General features: G+C 36.0%; 4 protein-coding genes across 4 annotated transcripts in view; 3 read left to right on the top strand and 1 right to left on the bottom strand.

Moving 5' to 3' along the window:
• The window catches only part of sno (strawberry notch), a 70,303-nt gene extending 68,070 nt beyond the window's left edge, over positions 1 to 2,233 (top strand). Inside the window, exon 27 of the mRNA XM_069844895.1 lies at positions 524 to 2,233. The gene's annotated coding sequence lies outside the window, so the exon portion shown is untranslated. The remainder of the gene's footprint in view (positions 1 to 523) is intronic.
• LOC138713116 (protein GUCD1) lies at positions 773 to 6,271 on the bottom strand. The gene is made up of 6 exons (XM_069844896.1): positions 6,070 to 6,271; positions 5,820 to 5,979; positions 5,157 to 5,283; positions 4,842 to 5,061; positions 2,659 to 2,733; positions 773 to 1,555 (listed from the first exon to the last, which is right to left on the bottom strand). The coding sequence occupies exons 1-6, from the start codon at positions 6,095 to 6,097 to the stop codon at positions 1,458 to 1,460; spliced, it is 708 nt and encodes a 235-aa protein (XP_069700997.1). The 5' UTR covers positions 6,098 to 6,271; the 3' UTR covers positions 773 to 1,457.
• A 248-nt stretch (positions 6,272 to 6,519) lies between these two features.
• SmD3 (small ribonucleoprotein particle protein SmD3) lies at positions 6,520 to 9,463 on the top strand. The gene is made up of 2 exons (XM_069844897.1): positions 6,520 to 6,988; positions 9,075 to 9,463. The coding sequence occupies exons 1-2, from the start codon at positions 6,673 to 6,675 to the stop codon at positions 9,179 to 9,181; spliced, it is 423 nt and encodes a 140-aa protein (XP_069700998.1). The 5' UTR covers positions 6,520 to 6,672; the 3' UTR covers positions 9,182 to 9,463.
• A 7,250-nt stretch (positions 9,464 to 16,713) lies between these two features.
• The window catches only part of LOC138713114 (TLC domain-containing protein 3A), a 45,496-nt gene continuing 42,805 nt past the window's right edge, over positions 16,714 to 19,404 (top strand). Inside the window, exons 1-2 of the mRNA XM_069844894.1 lie at positions 16,714 to 17,062; positions 17,160 to 17,425. Of these exons, the coding sequence (XP_069700995.1) occupies positions 17,027 to 17,062; positions 17,160 to 17,425 (302 nt within the window). The 5' untranslated portion in view covers positions 16,714 to 17,026. The remainder of the gene's footprint in view (positions 17,063 to 17,159; positions 17,426 to 19,404) is intronic.

Genomic DNA, 19,404 nt, shown 5'->3' with positions numbered 1-19,404 from the left:
CGTACTATTATTTTTCTCGCGGTATATGGCATTCATATCATTCTAACCAACCTATCTGATGATATTTTTTTCCCCTTTCTTAACTGTAAATGAGCACAAACGCTACTTAAGTGTAAATTTTTCTGACATGTTGTATATTTGATTCCCTCATCGTTTCAAATGCATATCATTTTACCTTTTAGGTGTGTTTACAAATTATATGTAATACACTTTGTCAAATCTGGCAACCTTTTCATAAGGGAAGCTAACTTTCTTCTTCTTGTCTTTTGATAATTTAAATTCTCTTCTGCGTTATTTGCATTGCACGTGCTCGTGAAGTACGATTTGGCAATGTTGTATGCTGTCTTGCTCTCTCTCTGTCTGTCTCGACGCAAACGCTAGCAGACAACCGCCTTCCGAATTGCCGTCGACTCTAGTTTGTAATGCTGTTGTATTAAAATTCTTCCACAAAATACTAATCCGAAGTAAATTAGAATGCTGTTGTGATGAAAATATTAAGATTTTTTTCTTGCAAATGTTGTAGGTGTCATGGACCAAGCTGCTGCTCGGAGATACAAGATGGGAAGCAGACGTGAAGGCAGCAACATAACCTTCTCTGTTGTGTTCCTTTATTCATTTTTTTAAAGATTTGTCTCTGCCTCGGGCAGTGCTTTCTCTTGTACACTTGCGCTTGACAACTCAGCCTCGTGCGAGACAGGACTCTCAGAAGACAAAGAGGTGTGATCGCGCACTCGTGTTGTCGGCTCTCAGCCAGAATTAACTATAAGCTGCATTTTTAAAAGAAAAGGACTTGAGAGTTAGGGAGTGGGGGGGAAGCAATTAGAAGACAAGTTAGAAGTTTTCAAGATGTCAGTTACGTAACAAACTGACTATAACTGTAGCAAGCTGTGAACCACGTAGTGTAGATGTGTTGTGGGTGGTAGGACTCTTGTGCTCTTTGATGCGACGGAGTCCGACCAACCGTCATCTTGCCAACATCACACAGTGCAGCCCGTTGGACTCTGTCGCAGCCTAGTGTTAGAACTGTCAGTATCTTTAAGTGTTGCAGTATCAATGTTCACTACTTTCGCTCATCCTCTTAATTTTTAATTGTGGTTAAAACCAAACAAGTGATGAATATGATTAAGAGATATATGATGGGAACAGCAAGAAATGTAAATCTTGTTACAATTCGTTCATATGTCTTATTTTTTGACAAGAATTTGTTTCTTAGATACAAACAAAAGCATTATGAACACTGTACAGTTATGTCTACACAACCTTCACCATTTTTTGTGTTATTTATAACATAACATAAAACTGTGCTGTCCAAAACTGTTTTCACTTTGTACATATAAAAATATAAAGTGTTCTCCTGTATTCCCTTCTCCTCCCACAATTGTATAATACTTAAGGCACAGAAGTTGCTGCAAGGACACGTACAATTAAGGCATCTGCTGTTAAAAGAGTTCACGAGTTCACGTCCAGCTTTTCGAGTATACCAAGATAGCATCCTCATCTGTCCCGTAACTGCATCTCGCTTCGTTTAGCATCGTGAACGACATGGCACAAACCCCTGAAAGATAAGTTTTTTTTATTATTTCTTCTTCTTGTGTTTAAAAATGAAAACTTTCTCTTGGTGAACTGTTAGTAAATTTATCTTTGGTCATTCCAGAACTTCACTAAGAAGTTGTGTACTATGTCATTTTGGTGTTTAAATTGAAATGTATATGAAGTTCTATTGGAATTGAATTATTAAACTTGCACACTATATCAATGAAAGATGAAACCAACGCTTGTCCGAGTTACAAATAATTCATTACAAAAGGCAAAGAAAATAAACTGGAAAAACTTGAGAAAAAACATAAATAACAGCAATGATGGCGAAACATTGGAGCACAAAAATCTATTAAATCAAAGAGACAGTATTGAAACCCTACTCGAAAGGATAAGAATGTGTCTCCGCAACCATGTATACCATGTACGCATTTGATATTGTGTTAATGTGTTTGCTACAGAAAATCTGACCAAAGAAGTTGATAAGAAAACCATTAGTAAATAACCTATAATAAAAAATTATAAACCACCGCAACAAGTTAAGATACTCCAGTAGGTAAGATCTTTCTTGTCTTTCTATTCCTAATTGTTTATTTATCTTTGTACCTGTATAGTTCAAAGAACATTTGTGTTTATATTTTATTTTTAAGTATTTTAATTATTTTTTAAATAAACTAAAATGTTTGCTACAAAGTGACCCTCAAATTTTGTATCTCATTTCCTATAATTCTATTTCTTTTTTATAATTATTGAAGTCTAAAATTTTCCTTCATTCTCACATTTATAAAATTTACCCACCAGCCCTTTCCTTTCTTACTATGGTTTCATTTTAATAGCTGATACACATACAAGTTAAAGCATATCTAAAATTGTAACATTTTGGAGTTTATAAAGTGCATTAATAGTAGCTTACGAGATGAGATTTCTGCAGGAAAAGAGAATTCTCATAGTGTTCATTTTATCATCAGAAAAAGAGGATAAAGAATTAAACTTTGTAAACTTACAGTTCCTTTCATTATACTGTACATATATTCTGCGCTATTCTGTCCTTGTACAAGAATTAAATCCGTGATCAGTTGAACTAAAACAATTTGACTGTCATGACAGAATGGAAGTACTTACTGTTTCTGAAGGTTGGATTACGGAAAAAGAACTTCTCACTCGCCAAGTTGTAACCACATAGAACAATATAATGACCTGAAATAAAGGAATAATAGTTTTAAAAATAAATTGTACTGAAGGTTCATAATTGTGTCGTAATTCATTCAAAGGAAAAAATGTTTTCTAATGCCAGACGTTTGACAATCAAGTCATTTGACCTCTTGCACTCCAATATTTTTCAAAGATATTATCATGACCAGCCACTGAAGCACAGATTTTGAGGTGTTCCGAATCCAGTTCTTGGTTTGAGTTGCACAATGGGCAGTTAGGGGACTGATATATTCCAATTCTATGCAGGTGTTTGGCCAAACAGTCATGGCCTGTTGCCAATCTAAATGCAGCTACAGACGATTTTTCAAAGAAAAAAATTGAATGTATCATAGATTAATAAAAGTGCAATAATTCTAAATGCACATTCGTGAGTTCGTCGATGAAAAGGAAACATACTAAATACTCAGTTTATAATTTCGAATAATATAAACTGATAGGGCCTAGTGTTACATCCAATACCATGCCAGATAAGAATTCAGATTCTTAAAAATATGAACGCAGAAACAACACCAAAGTTCATTTGCGATAAAATCCTGCTATGAAATATAGATGTACCGAACACGAGACAAAGAACATTCAATAAGATGGTTGGACTACAATAAACAACACCCATAATTTCTATACGATCAGAACGAATCTTGAATTCACCTTGAAGAAAATGATATCGCAAGTCTTTTAAAAGATCTACTGAAATTCATTCATATGGGAAAGTTTATCTACAAATAAAAGTGTCCTTGTTTTAGCATATCTTGGCTTAATGTGAAAAAAATGTGTCCTTTCTACAGAACTTTACGAAGCAATATTGCTAGCAACATATGAAGGGCATTATGCCAGAAGGGTGCATCAACAAAACACCAATATTACAGTACAGCCATAAAAAGATGGAATGATCTTTTCCTTTCCTTGTGTACACATCTTTGATTCTTTCTCATGTCCATTGTAATTCTCAAACATAAAAGGATATCATTACAAATATTTTAATATATCCCTCGATATGTATTGTCGGACCATCAGATCTGTGCTCCTTCAGCGCTGTCGTCGTTCTTGGAAAAGTTAACGCCTGTACTCACTCCATTCCACCCGCTTTCCTCCCACCACGTTAAACAGCAGGCCACGAACCTTGCCAAATAGGGGTGTTGCCAAAGTTCTGTCAAACGGTGTCATACTCATAAATAACTGGTCCTCCATGCTACAATATTATTTCTTTCAATCAAAATACATCTTGTATTTCTGCATTTTTTAAACCTAAATCCCATGTCTCGAATCACTTTCCGTAGTTTTTCTCTCCAACCTTGGAAATTTAATGCTTCTCTCGCAAGCTTCAGTAATTTCTTCAATGTTGAAACTTCTTTCTGAACGGTATAAAATCCTTGTATCTTTCTTCTTAAAATACATCGGTTCATATCATCTACAATCATTAAAAGTTCCCTTCGTCTGATCTCTGGTGATTCTAGCTTTTAATCTCCTGCACAGACTCCCTCTCTCCTGATTTTCTTTATTAGGAGCTCTGATCTGTCTATATAAATTACATAAAATGTTGTATTATTAATATTAGTTAAGTAAGTAATTTTAATATATAATCAATTGAAATAAAATAAGCCTCACCTGTGATATCAGTTGCTCTTTTCGTTGCCTGATTTATAGGAAACAGATATTGACCTGTTTGTTTCTCTTCATCGCAAAATGCTATTACGTACTTGCTTAATAATATTTCTTTCGCCACTCCGTGCTACAGTATTCATGTTGAGTTGACAACACTGGACTGCAAGTGCAAATATTGTAAACTGTCCCGCAAGAAGGCCAAAATTGTGAGTAGTGGGGGAGAGAAAGGGAGAGAGATAGGAATGCAGGGAGAGAAATGAATTACCGAGGTTGAGAAGGAATTAGGGTTCAGTTCGCATATGTTACTGGGGCACAGATCCGATGGTCCGACTACAACGACTGTGTTCTAGATTTAAATCAACTAAGCCTATATAAGCAGTGTTTTGATACAAGATTAGCTAATAATACCAATAAATGACTGCCAAACAATATCCAAAATATTTGCAATGATATCAATCAGAATCGAAGACTACGGGTTACAGTGAGTGCACCTGTGTAAGTGGTGCTCCAGGGGAAGCAACCCCGTAACTCCGACGTCAGTTTGTTAACTTTGCAGATATCACAATGCAGAAGTGAGGCATTAGTCAATAGAATAATAGGTCCAAATTCTGCAAGGTGCTGCACCAAGTCTCTACACGTGAGTGAAGCCTTCCGGATTACAATGTTATTTTCGGCTGCCTCCTTGAAACGTTTTGTCACTCTTTCCTCATCCTGCAGAAACAGAACATGTTCAAATAAAAATTTTGCACATCATGGCAGAGTTAAAGATGTGATCTACTTAAAATAACTTAGTTCTAAATACCTACTTTGTGTAAAATCTTGTCATAGAAGGACTGCCCTCGGTAGCCAGGATTGATTCCCAAAGTGATTGTGCAGTAAATATGTTTTATTCCATATCTTTTCAACAAGTAGCACAAGTCAATGCTCCACGTGCTGCAAAAAATATATGAACATTACCCAGCTAATTTCATTGTCTTATTCTTACATTATATCTTACAGCTTATAATTTGAGGTCATCAACAGCAACTTGGGCTGGCTTTTAGTATTGGTCGAGAACCGTCATTACAATAAGTATATTCGTTTTCCAGTAATCGCATAGTTCGTAAAAGTTCATAATCAGCAACGTAATTCTACAGAAAAGCTACACCAAATAAGACAATCTCCTTTTATTTTATTGGTTTCTGTGATATGGTTTTTCTGGAAAAATGCCTTGAAATTTCATTAAAGAGCGACACATTAAGTATGCTATCGGTAAGTTGTTTTCATAATCATTGGGTTTATTTCCTATCGTTAAATACTAGGTAATTTTTTAGATTAGGTCATGTTACCTTCGAGTTTAGGTCAATACTGAGAGATCTACTAATGATAACATAGCCTATACTTTCGTTAGGATTTGTTTAGAATATGTTTAAGGTCACAGAGTGCCGGTACCATAAATTAAGTTTATACTTTCATCTCTTCACTTTTACCTTTTGTTGAAACCTTCCTCCTTACACACTTCATTAAAATTACACAGTAAGTGTTCTCGTTTCGCTTCTGGCAAAACCATCAATACGCATGAAACACCACAGTCCCAATTGAAATGCTGGCGATGATGTGTAAGTTGTATTTCTAGCTTGGGTTGTATATCTGCAACAATAATTCAAAACGGTAGCCTATGTGTCAAACATCAACATTAGTTTAATCGGACTGAATAGCTTTAATATAAAAAAACCTCACCAATATCGATGTTTTTAGAAGCTTCCATTGCATCCTGTTTCTTAATCGAAGTCCATATTTTGTTTGCAAAAGGAAATTTTCTTCAAAATAATTTCATATATTGTATAATAATAACCTATAAAGTATATGTGTCACAAGAAATGTAATTAAAACTAACAAACTCTAAACTCTTTGACATTGAATCACACTGTATTTAAAAAAATGTCATTTTTTGAACGTTTTAAACTCTTTGAAAAATAAAAGTAATGCTTATAGCGTAGATTCTTCAGGTTCACCAACAAACAAATATCCTATATGTACGTATATGGATCATGTTAGACAAACTCTAAGTCAAATTAACTACAAATTAATCTATAAACGGAATTATTGTACATATATTACATATTTGAATGCTAATTATGACAAAAAGTATCACATTTTTGTCCATGAATATTGTGTGATTGTTGGTCACTCGGAGCAGAAGGCGTCAGTTGTTCGTAATGTTTACGATACAGTTAGGAGTTTGTTGATAGAAATTGTGGAAATATTAATCTGGGAATATCAGTGTGACATCGTATTCAAGTTGACGTTTATTTTGCCTTCAATTCATCTTCAAATACCGACATGTCTATTGGTGTCCCAATTAAAGTTCTGCACGAAGCAGAAGGCCATATAGTTACGTGCGAAACAAATACCGGCGAAGTGTACAGGGGGAAATTGATTGAGGCGGAGGATAATATGAATTGTCAGATGATAAATATTACTGTAACATACCGTGATGGGAGAGTTGCACAACTGGAGAATGTGTATATCCGTGGATCGAAGATCAGATTTCTCATTTTACCAGATATGTTAAAAAATGCTCCTATGTTCAAACGACAAGGCAATAAAGGCACCGGTGGTGCTGGTCGAGGCAAGTCAGCAATTTTGCGAGCTCAAGGTTTGTAATATTTATTTTACTTTGCTGAAATTTTAAATTTGAATTATGGAGATGGAAGCTATGACGTTTTAAACTTGATCTATAGAGCTAGTTATTACAGGTTATGTTATCTGATTATTACGCATGTAATAACTTATTGTTTATAAATATTTTCAAAGCTAAAACCCAATATCTGTTGCTGCTGTCAGTTCTCCTTATTCCCTCATAGCAATACATATTCAAAACCTCTAAGAGAGAAGCGGGAGATTTCAAGTTCTTCCAACTGCTAGTTATGACATTCATTCACAGTCCACGTACTTCATGCATTCCTAGATGCAAAGGGCTACCACTCAGAAGTAAAGGTATCCTTTATACATGCTATATTGGCACTTGAGTGGACATGCAGGTTGAGCACCATGCTTTCTTGACCTCGACACTAGAACGAGTTGGTTTGTTGGGCACCACGTTCCGGCGGCCTTTTTACGTCCGGGCCTTTCCCAGTACTCAGTTTGATAAGCAGAGTGAACCGTGAGACTGTTCTGGAAGTTTGGTGATGAGAAAACCCCATCACCACCCGGGATCGAACCCCGGACCTACCAGTCCATAGCCAGTTGCTCTAACAATTGAGCTATCAGCCACCATACTTCACCCTTTACCTAATAAAATATGTTGATAGACGAGTGGTAATATGCTGATGAACGAAAAAGTTTTAATAAAAATGTTAATGGCCCCCAAAATCTTGAAATTTTGGAGAGGGAGGAAGATTGTAAGAATATCCAATACACAGCAGTGAAAAACTTTTTATTTGCTTAGCCTATTTATGTATTTACTCGTTTATAATTTTACTTCATTAAGTAGTCATAATCCTCTGATTGAAATTCTGGCTGATAGGTATGTACATCTATTATCAGGCAATACATCTCACTTGAAGATATGTGTTAGAGGAAGAACAATTGTTTGTATACATCTGAAGTCTGATTAGTGTAATATATATCTAGTCAGCGATGTATGCAATGGAGGGAGAAAGGAACTGGCCACCCTACTCCATTATCTCCTGGCCTAGTTTCCTCATAAGTGTGCCTTGTTCGTATCACTTGTGAGGTTCAGACCTGTCTTCGAACAGTTGACTAAACAACAACAACAAGTAGACATAAGCCATTTCTTAATAAGTTTGTGAATACTAGATTTGTGAGGCACTAAAACACAGAACATTTTTTCCAAAATTTTTCTCGGCACTTTTCTTATTTCGTTATTTAACAAAGTCGTATAAACTGTTAGGTTGTTTAGCGTCGATGAAATTGATGATAGTGGGATGAGACCGAGGATTCGCCAATACCCGACATTCCCTTGCGGTTGGGGAAAACCTCGGAAAATCCCAACCAGGTAATCAGTCCAAGCAAGAATCGAACCCATGCCCGAAGGTAGTTCCGAATTCGAATTATATATATATATATATATATATATATATATATATATATATATATATATATAGTGTATTGTATGGGGCAGAAACATGGACATCACGACGAAATGAAAAGAAACGAATAGAAGCATTTTAAATGTGGATATGGAGAAGAATGGAGCATGTGAAGTGGACATATAGAATAAGAAATGAAGCTGTGTTGGAAAGAGTGGATGAAGAAAGAATGATGCTGAAACTGATTAGAAAGAGCAAAAGGAATTGGTTGGGTCACTGGCCGAGAAGAAACTGTCTGGTGAAGGATGCAACGGAAGGAATGGTGAATGGAAGAAAAGTTCGGTGCAGAAGAAGATATCAGCTGATAGACGAATTAAGATACGTGGATCATATGCAGAGACTAAGAAGAAGAAGATAGAAAATAGGAAAGATTGGAGAATGTTGGGTTTGCAGTGAAAGATCTTCCCATAGGCAGAACGCACCGGGGGGGGGGGGTTGTGCGTGCGCATGCGTGTTTTTTTTTATATAAATGATCAAGATGTCGCCAGACTACACAGGCATCAAATGGCCGAAATGTCAAATGTTGGAGGAAATGAAATTAAAATAATCAAACCTTGATAGTGAGGATGTTTAATATACCAAGTGCAACATTAAACTGTTATTTCTTACGTGCTTTTTTTTTTTTTGCAGCCGCTCGAGGAAGGGGTCGTGGTGGTAGAGGTCGAGGGGGTGGCAGCTGGCAGGGTGGTCCAGGTGGAGGTCCTGGAGGTGGCAGAGGAAGAGGAGATCGACCCTGAACAGCGTTCATATCAGTCTGCAGATTCACAGTGCGAAATGACTCAAAGAGACAGTCGGTGTATACGAGGTTAATTGTGCAGATTGAGAAAGAACTTCAGTGTTTAGAAAGTAATTTGTGACACCTTACCACCTTGTGAGTATTGACTGCATTTTAGACTGACACAAAAAAGTGTTCCATTGATATTCATTATTTAGTACTTTGTATTTGAATCAAATAATGATAAATTTTTCTGTATTCTGTATAATAAACTCTGGATTTGTACGGTTCAAGTCTACCGCAGGTCACATGTTTTCTTCTCGTGTACACCCACTTGGATTAGAATTGAGAGACTTCAGACTTGCATAGTGATTGGATTGTGGTGCAGAATTTTATAATACCATATTGCCTCCAAAGACTTCTTCTTGTCACAACAGTTTAAAAATGTTTGGAATCATAGTATTTTACAAATGTGACATCTTTGGAGAAACAATATCTTTATGTGTTACCAGATTCTTTCTTAGTTGCAGCAGCCAAATCATGGGTCATACTTACTGGGATGCAGTGTATGGAGTTTGCACTCTCCACTGGAAAGTGATCCCAGTTGTACACTTAGCGGCAAAAAGAATGGGCCATCTCTTGGTTGATAGAAATGCTAAGTTCTGTCGCGCGGTTCACTCTTGTAAACGTAACCCAGTGCAAGGCATTGCTGTGGTGTCTCTTCATTGAAAGTCGTCCGTCTATAATGAAGTAAACCTTACGAGCAGTGTGTGGCCCAGTGGTAAGAAGTCTGACATCCGTGCCAGAGGTTGTGAGTTCGCCTCCTGGTATGGCAAAATTATTTTTTTTTATTTTAACTTTTACTTAATTTATTAGTTTAAATGTGAAATGGCATTTGTTAACAAACTTCGTTATGCCTGCCTTCTAAATATATTATTGCCCATCACCTGTGGGGTATTAATAGGCGAGACCTTGTCTGTATAAACAAAAATACTTGTTTCACATCCTAAAAAAACGGACGCATATCAAACACAAATAAATAATTAAATTAACAAAAACAAACAATTTGTTAATATATTAAAACAAGGCTGTGGTGGGGACTAGTATCTCGTCCACAAACCACCTGCGTCAACATCTGCCCTCATTCTGCTCGGCATGGAGTCCACAAGATTATGGAACAAGTCTAAATTCTTGGCCATCTTCTCCCTTGCATCTAGAACTCTGTCCCACAATTCCTCAGATGTCCGAACGGGTGGTTGTTCTGCCCGATTAGAGCGTAGGATCCTTTTGACTGCAGCCCACAAATTTTGAAACGGATTCATATCTGGTGAATTTGGAGGCCAGTCGACTGGGTCGACATCACGCCTCCTCGTAAACCATCTTTAAATCCGGTTGGCGGTGTGTATCAGATGATTATCCTGCTGGAAGAAAAGTGTTCCTTCTGGATATCGTTTTCGGGCGGAAGGGATCATTACATTTGCCAAAATGTGTTCGTAGACTTCTGCCGTAAACAGACCGTGGATGCGTTCCAGAAGTCCTGCCCCATCGTATGACATCCACCCCCAACACGCGACCCTCATGCGAAGCGTATCGGTGGTCATTCATACAATAAACTAGGGCAGTACTATCATTGCTATTGGAGACAATTACCGCGTCGGAGAAAATGGCATTTCTCCAATCAAAGTCCCGTCGGAGAGTAGCATACGCAGAATAACCTATGCGAACCAGAGCAATGAGTTATTGTTTCTGTGTCATCTTCAAGCGTAATGACGAGACAGAACGTTATATTAACAGATAGCAGTTTTGCTTGAAAGAGAGAGGGAGGTTTATTATTTATTAGAGTTTGGGTATATTCTAAGATATATCGCCACATAATTATAGCTTTGCGAGACACATATGGTGGCAAATTTGTAACAAAAAAAAAAAAAAAAAAGAAGAAGATTGGGGGAGATTCGAACCTTGAGATACTACTACTAACTTGTTCAATATACCAATGCCGTAACAACTTATACTACTGCAACTGTTTATATCAGTTCGACATAATACATGGTTTTCCTGTTCATATTCGCTCCGGTTGATTTTGTATTTATCAATTTTATTATTATTTCACTCTTCAAGGCCCCTGATGTATCTAGAATCAACCCGCCATTCGATTTTATTACATATTTTAGCCTCTTAAACAAAATACAGCAAATTTAAATGGTTTAATTATGTGTTGCCTAGTGAACTACGGCTTTGACGAGACGAGCATGCGCAATGTTATGTCTCTGGAACTTAGAAATTGTCGGCCGGCCCATTCTTTTTGCCGCTACGTGTACATATTTTTCGCATCCTATGCCTAGCGAAACTTCTTGTAAGCTGTGTAGTATGAGTATTATAAATTGTTATGATATACTATATCAACCACATGGATTACTAGATCAAAAATGACTTGTTCTGCCATCAGGATCATCTGTTCCCCTTTTCTACAGTCTACAGGCTCATTCTATGTTCTTTCTTGTGATTTGTATTTCTGTATTTTTGTCTAAGGAGTTTTTTATCACCCATTCTTTTAATATGTTATAACCACCTGATTTTGGGCATAAACATATAATTAAAAATGAATACTTGGTAATGGGCTATAGTTACAGAAAATTTCCATTTCAGTAACCTTCAAACAGGAAAGAATAAGAAAGATGGATTATAATTTATTATAATTTCACCAAAAAAAAAAAAAAGCAATAATATTGCACCATCAGTGAGGGAAGTACAATCATTAAATTATTATATAGAACCTTGTAGCAATTTGGACTATATAGTGGTTCTCAACCTTTGAAAGGCCGCAGCCCGGTAAATCCTTTTACCACAAGGCAAGCGTCTAGTCCCAACAAATTTACTCGTAAATATTTCTTAAAGTTCATACATTTAATTAACATAAGTGTTAATAATTATGGCGTGATCTAAGACTTGAAGAGTATTGGTATACTATGAAAACAGTGTGACATGTTGACAAATAGTTTAATTATCAGTTACTTGATTAATGAAATTTTGTAGCATGTAGTTTCGTGAAGCCAACATCATTAATTTATGCTAATTTTATTGACATGTTATCTCTTTCTGATCAAAAATGTATAACAATGATCATTGTATTATTAAATTGATTTTATTGAGATTGGTCTGGAAAAGAATGAAGGGGGGAGGGGGGGAGAGAGAGCAACGGTGAAGTATTCAATGGTTGAACTGTTTGAACTTTTTCCATTGCTAATTTTCAAAATTGCAACACAACGTTTCGAAGATTTTGGTACAATAATTTTGAAAATTAGCAATGGAAAAAGTCCAAACAGCTCAACCATTGAAAAGAAATTGTAATGGGGAAAATGATTATGTACTGTAAAGGCCCTGTCCCACTTGGTAGATTCAAATCGAACAGAATTTCTCTTCACAACGTGTTTAAATGGAAGATAGCAGAAAGCGGTGCGTCGAATACTGTCATCCTCTGAGGAGTTTAGTGCTGAGAGGAATGCGGTTTCGACTAGTCTAGCGCGGTACTGGAGTGGGAGGGAACAGTGACAGCAGCAATCTGGAAGTACAGTCATACTGAAAACATTCGCCCAATTTACGAGAGCAGTATGCCTATTAGTTTTCTAACGTATTTTTGGCGAGATAGAGATATAAGTATTGTAGAAAATTTTATTTTATATATATATATATATATATATATATATATATATTTATTTATTTATTTATTTTGGTGAAGTTAAGGCCATCACACCACCAGAAATACAAAGACAATAAAATAAATAAAAAGAAAAATCATAATACAACTACAATAATATAAATGAAAAGAAGAATCATACTATAAAATTTAGTGATTAGTAGAATTGAATTAAATTTGTAAAGTAATCAATTTAAATATACTGTACTGCTGAACTCACTTGAGAAGTAAAACTATTTGATTTGTATTTTATGATATTACCAACAAATGCTTTTCGCATGACATTATAGGAATCTTTTTCACGATACCAATCACATATATTCTAAAATTCCAATAGAATAAAACCAAAAACTTTTCCATAGCATGTTTCCTTAAAAATGACTTGTTATGGTGAAATATTTAACATGAGTAATTCATGTAATATTAACATAGCTAACATCAGGGAGATGTTTGAGCAAAAATTGCAACAATATATTTAATATATTAATAACAAAACCATATAGGCCTAGGTAAACAATATGTATATGAAATATTCACACACTACTACAAACTGAAGACTGCATATTTTTGGATGATTAATACTTCCCACCCCGCTCGGCTTGGCTGTAGCAACAAAAGAACCTACCTGCAACCCCCGCACCGATGGCAAGAATACCTCAGGCCCAGCGCAAAACTCATCGGAGGAAGACAGTAGAATAGAATTCATGAGCCAGAATATTTGTTCTGCTGCTGGAACAGAATTTCTTGTTTCAGATATCGTATATGTTCTCATGAAACCTTCGTGAAAAAACAAATGAACCACATCCATTCTTGACAGTTTAATTTGTTTCTGTTGAAAGTTATTGCTGAAATAGTACGTATACAAAAATCACAATTTAATATGAACGAAGAAAAATTAATTAATCTTGTGTAGAATTATCTTCATTTGTATGACAAAACACAAAAGTATTGTCCAGTTCGGTTTCACTAGATGTGAGCGGCAGCAGACTTTTCGTTTTGATTCCACTAAGTGGGAGCGGATCTTAACTCACCCACCACAGAAATCAGCTGAGCAGGGGAAGCAGTGGAAGGATGTCAACATTTGGGTGAAACACTTATCACACATACATGCACACACTATGTGATTTCATGTATAAAATGTATGAATCTCCCAATTTAACACTATTTCCAACACCAGTTAATATTATGAGTTTAAAAACATAGGACATTAACATAGCAGTAATTATAATTTATTGAAAAAGCTAATCTTAGTGCTTAATATATTTTATTTGTTATTGCACTGAGAATTTTTAAGGCTCGTGAGACTTTTGTTGCTGTTTTCTATCCATTAGCTTGTTAATTCTGGATGAATTACTGCTGTTAAAATTTGCAAATCCTCTCAAGATGTTTGTAAAGTTAATACTAGCCTCTGAGTTTTTCGAAGTGATTTTGAGAAGTAGGACCATTTGGTCTTTTTTGAAGTTCCAAGCTTAATTAAATGACGATAGAGTAAAACTTATGCAAGACAGAATGTAAAGAAGAGGGAGCTTTGTACAATCTGAACATTTTTTAGTCCCGGCGTATAGATTAGACATTATAGTGCTATTTAATTTGTATAATGCAGAATCTGCCCAACACAGGAACTTAGGACAATATTCCAGAAATTTCATCATCAACAATGGCACTACAGCCCCTTCTTGAGCCTTGGTCTCTTTCAGAAGTTGCCTCCATTCTTCCTTTTGTCCAGCTTGTTTCCTCATCTTTGGTTTCAGGAATTTATCAGAATTAATTTTGAATTCACTTGAATAAAATATCAGAAACTACTTCTATAATGCAGAAAATGTACTGTTTTCGTTCACATGGTTAATGGTTATTAATGCCAATCAGTGATTATTCGGACAGGTAACTTCATACTCTGCAAAACATGAACAAGGCAGAGTATTACTGTATCGAAAGAAAGGCAGTTATTTTCTCAGATAATTATAAAAGAGGATTAGGAAACAGGTAGGTGCAGTACAAAACCGCAAATTGCTAGTTAACTCTGCATTATTGACTGTGCTGAGATTCATTGTGCTAACGGTTAAAGGAGGAGCACAAGAGAGAGAGAAAATGGGGATGAATGCTTCAGATTCGTGGAAAAAAGCTATTACTGGTCCATACAATACATAAACCTCTGCTAGACATCATGGCGAAAACCTGTGTGATTTTGTTACGGAATGAAAAAATTCATATGATTGAAATAGGAAAAAGATTAGCTTTTCGTATTGGAAATACCAGCAATGATGTGACAAAACGAAATTTTACAAGAACAAGTGGCTGCAAGGAAACGATCCAATGAAAGAAAGACAGAGATAACCATGAACACAGAACTCCTTGAGGCAGTACTGTAGTGCAGTTGCAACAAAAGCACATCATCTATATTTGCTAGCATCACCGTGGTGCACTCCCAAACAAAGGTAAGTAATAGTGATAATTTTTTATATACAGGTTCTTAATACAATTTATTTCAAATTGGAATAGTTTATTATAATGTGGGAACTTGTCAAATTCGGAAAAAATGTTCACTCCCTTGTGATAATATTTTGAACAAGTTTTATTGTTTTTGATATGTTCTGCTAGAGTTTATAGAAATACTGGCAAATACAGTCTATGATCTTAAGATTTTTTTTTACTGGCTGCAATTAGAAGCTTGGAAATGTTGCTGAGCTGTTATAAAGGAGACAGGTTGCTAGGTTACCATCTTCGTACACCAGTTGCATTGCTTTTGAAGCAAATATTTCCTCACTCTTGTTTCATAGCAAAATTTATATCAGAATAACCCCAAGTATTAAAATCTCCTGTTAGTTTGGAAGAAAATATCACAGAGACTTTAAGTTTGGTGCATTTCCATGTGGACTGTAGTTCGAGTAAAGTTTGAAGTGGTTACCATTCTTCCGAATCTTTACTTTCGTTCCCTTTCTTTCATGTTCTCGAAATATGAGGTTAGGTTGGATTGTACTCCTATTAGAATTCCAATCAACTTGACAGAAGATAGATGTTATGTCCCAGAAATTGATAGCATTTTTAATCTATTAATATTGTTAGCCTTCATCCCACCTGCATTTCATTGCATGATTTGGAGGCTCAACAGTTGGTTCTGAAAAGAATGTTTGAATTAATTATTCTTCTTTCCTTTCATGTTCTTAGCCGAGTTTTGTGCCAATTTGTAAACTTTATCAGAGATGTTTCATGTTGTACATCACATGGAGGAGTCTATATTCTCCCATTTGACAGGAAGAATAAGTTTTAATATGATTGATTAACAAGAACTTCTTTACTGTATTAATATTATAAAAATACCTGGCTGACCAGTTTCGAGGGGTATCCCTCATTGTCCAAAGCCTAGTCTTAATATGACACACAGTTTGGAATGCTTTGAAATATCCTAATATTTGGAAGTGAATGATGAATGTGTGAAAATAAATATATACACACACACACACACGTTGTCCTTCTCCATTTTCCTGTGACTTCATCCCTCTTAGCCCCAAATATTTTCCTAAGCACCTTATTCTCAAACACCCTTAGCCTCTGTTCCTCTCTCAAAGTGAGATTCCACGCTTCACAACCATACAGAACAACCAGTAATATAACTTTTATTTGATCTAACTGTTCATCTCTGCATTTCAATGTGAACTACAGTATTTCATTGTGTTCTAATGGTGTGAATGCAACATATACTTTTCTTAAACCGAACTTAGCGGTTTTAGTAGACATTTTTGCAACGAAGCAAATATGCCATCCTCCTTGCAATAGCGACATCTATGTATATACGTGGTTTCAGAAATGTTCTATAGGTGGCACTAGTTTGCTGGCAATTTTCTTGTGATTGGTCAGAATTGCGATTGTCTGTATGGGAAATTCATTGGTCAGGATTGGACCGGCATTTAATATTTGTATCCAATCCTCAAAATTCAGAATTTCATATGTTGGCACCATAGGATATATGGTTACTAGCCGGTTACGTAGTGGTGGGATAGAAGGGTGGAAGGGCTCGGTCTTCCGTGGTTTTTCGTTTCACAATGTTGACCACAGACAGTCTTTATTATGGGTGTACAAAATGGACGAAAACAGAAAGTAATTCGTAATTAAGTTTATAGCAAATTCACACGATGGTGTAATCAATATAACCAAAGTTTACAAGGTAATACAATTATGGGGCGCCTTCCCTATCTTGGAAAGGACAGAGAGGTAAGAGACGAAGTTTTGCCGGCGTATTTCAATTAAGGCATTTTCAACAATTTTATGATATGAGTGAGTGTAACAGGTGGCTGTCATTTCCTTTCAGCGGCGAAGCTCCATGGTTCCTCCTGCTTCATTGCTTCTTATGTCGGCATTGGGTTCAATTGGAATTGCAGCAGGGTCCGTGCTACTTTTGGAAGCAGAAGATCACATCTCACCGACTCGCGGTGTTTGGCTGTTTCTTTTGGGATTAGTATTTTTCGTGTCGCTATTCGACCTCCTCAATCATGTTGCATTAAGAACATCAGTGGGTCATATGTTCCGTAAGAAGTATGAACTCACATTGGCCGAAGTTCTGGACATTTCCAACAAGTGAGTGTTAAGTACCTGTTATTTGTGTTACTTTCTGTTTTAAGTTAAGTGTGTTGTTACCGAACAGAATGATAACGGGCCTGACGTTCACTTGTGGCGTTCTTTCTTCGAAAAATATGGTTTTCTTCTCTACTCCGCCCCCTTCCTCCTCCAACTCACAGTAACAAGTAGCCCCGCTATCGGTGACAAGGTTAGGTAGGGTTTGACGAAGAAATAGATTAGTGGCAAGGTTAGGTAGGGTTTGATGAGATCCGTGACAAGTAGCCTAGCCTCTTAAGTCCTGAGAGTATAGTATACTATACTGTAGTCTACTATACTTCATATATGATTATGATACAAGATGTATGTGCAGAGATCCGAAGTCTAGTATAATAATAATATAGGCCTACCTGCATTTGTATCTTAACTGTAACCTACAGAATTTTTTCTTCATTTCAGTGACTTTTTTTAAGTTTAGAATCATATTGAACTTCAAAAATAAAACAACAAATGTCTCAAGGACTCTGGAGGTTATTGTATGTTAGGACCATTATCCTTCTGTTCCAGCCTCCTTCGTTTAGGAAAGGATAGCGATCTTTTCTTGGAAATTGTCAGGTTTTTTTAAACTAGAGAAATGCACCAAAATGAAAATATAAGAAGCGACATAGAATATATGGAAGTAGCTAGAAAGCTTGCCATAACATTACGAGAAATCAAGGCCAACTGTATAGAGAAGTTTGTGAAGTTATCATTCTAGGGAAATTATTTGCCTTTAATCGCTGTTTTTTTTAAGAGAAAGTACAATTTTTTTGGTTCAGGGACAATAACATAGCTATATGCAAGTAATTCCATAAAATAGATGTTGTTGTTGTAGTTTTCTAATGCCAGGCGTTTGACAATAAAGTCATTTGACCTCTTGCACTCCAATATTTTTCAAAGATATTATCATAAAATAAAAAATAAATTAAATATAAATATAAAATAGATGTAATTTATAAGAAGGCAAAAGTATCCGATGTTTTTTAAGACAATCACTCCTTTAATGTGTAACTGTCTAAATCGTTCGATTCCATATTTTAATATTTTGGTTCTAGCCCACTTTATCTGGAGACCTACTAACGATTTAAGAATTCCAGTTTCATGAAGGAGGCGTAATGGGTAGGCTGTAGTGTAGGCCTACTTACGCATTATAGTGGAAGTATAGTGTTGAGTGCTGCAAAATAAGTTGGCTGTTTTGCTAGGAACACGTTCCCAGCGTTTTTTATTACACCAAAATGTTGTATTTTGACATGCAGGCCGTCTGTGTCCAGTATAATTATCTCAACTATTGGATGGATTTAATTAGGTACTCATTATTTACCCAGTGAATACACAGGAAACTAGGCCTGTACATGTTAGCCTAAATTCAAAGTACCGGTAAATCTTTACAATAGCGTTACCAGAGGGAAACAGCAAGGATCACTCTCCAAAGACACTATGGGATAGCGTGAGAGAGAGGAGTTTGGGTAGGGTAGCGACATTCTTAGACAATTGTGAGTATATGATATATACTAAGACTGTACATATGCATTGTGATTCAGTTGCCCCTTCATTTTCACTTTTATGAAACTCTGTGTTTTGTATCATACTATCGACATTGTGATACTGTTTCTAGGATATTTTAGTGCAAGGTAGGTGTCAAAGTTAATTATCTCTAGGGTCAGTCATTAGGCTAAAGCAGGGAGATGCACTATCACCTTTACTTTTTAACTTTGCTCTAGAATATGCCATTAGGAATGTTCAGGATAACAGAGAGGGTTTGGAATTGAACGGGTTACATCTGCTTCTTGTCTATGCGGATGACGTGAATATGTTAGGAGAAAATCCATAAACGATTAGGGAAAACACGGGAATTTTACTGGAAGCAAGTAAAGAGATAGGTTTGGAAGTAAATCCCGAAAAGACAAAGTATATGATTATGTCTCGTAACCAGAATATTGTACGAAATGGAAATACAGTAT

This window comes from Periplaneta americana, chromosome 14, assembly GCF_040183065.1.
Source record: "Periplaneta americana isolate PAMFEO1 chromosome 14, P.americana_PAMFEO1_priV1, whole genome shotgun sequence".
Lineage (NCBI taxonomy): Eukaryota > Metazoa > Arthropoda > Insecta > Blattodea > Blattidae > Periplaneta > Periplaneta americana.
This window is presented reverse-complemented; position numbering and strand designations above follow the sequence as displayed.

Bases quoted from the DNA above. Each gene is read 5' to 3' on its own strand.
- LOC138713116 (XM_069844896.1), bottom strand. From the start codon at position 6,097: ATGGAAGCTTCTAAAAACATCGATATTG. The intron at 5,980-6,069 runs GTGAGGTTTTTT...TTATTGTTGCAG, and splicing joins TTCTAAAAACATCGATATTG to ATATACAACCCAAGCTAGAA. The intron at 5,062-5,156 runs GTAGGTATTTAG...CTGTTTCTGCAG, and splicing joins ATGACAAGATTTTACACAAA to GATGAGGAAAGAGTGACAAA.
- SmD3 (XM_069844897.1), top strand. From the start codon at position 6,673: ATGTCTATTGGTGTCCCAATTAAAGTTCTGCACGAAGCAGAAGGCCAT. The intron at 6,989-9,074 runs GTTTGTAATATT...TTTTTTTTGCAG, and splicing joins AGCAATTTTGCGAGCTCAAG to CCGCTCGAGGAAGGGGTCGT.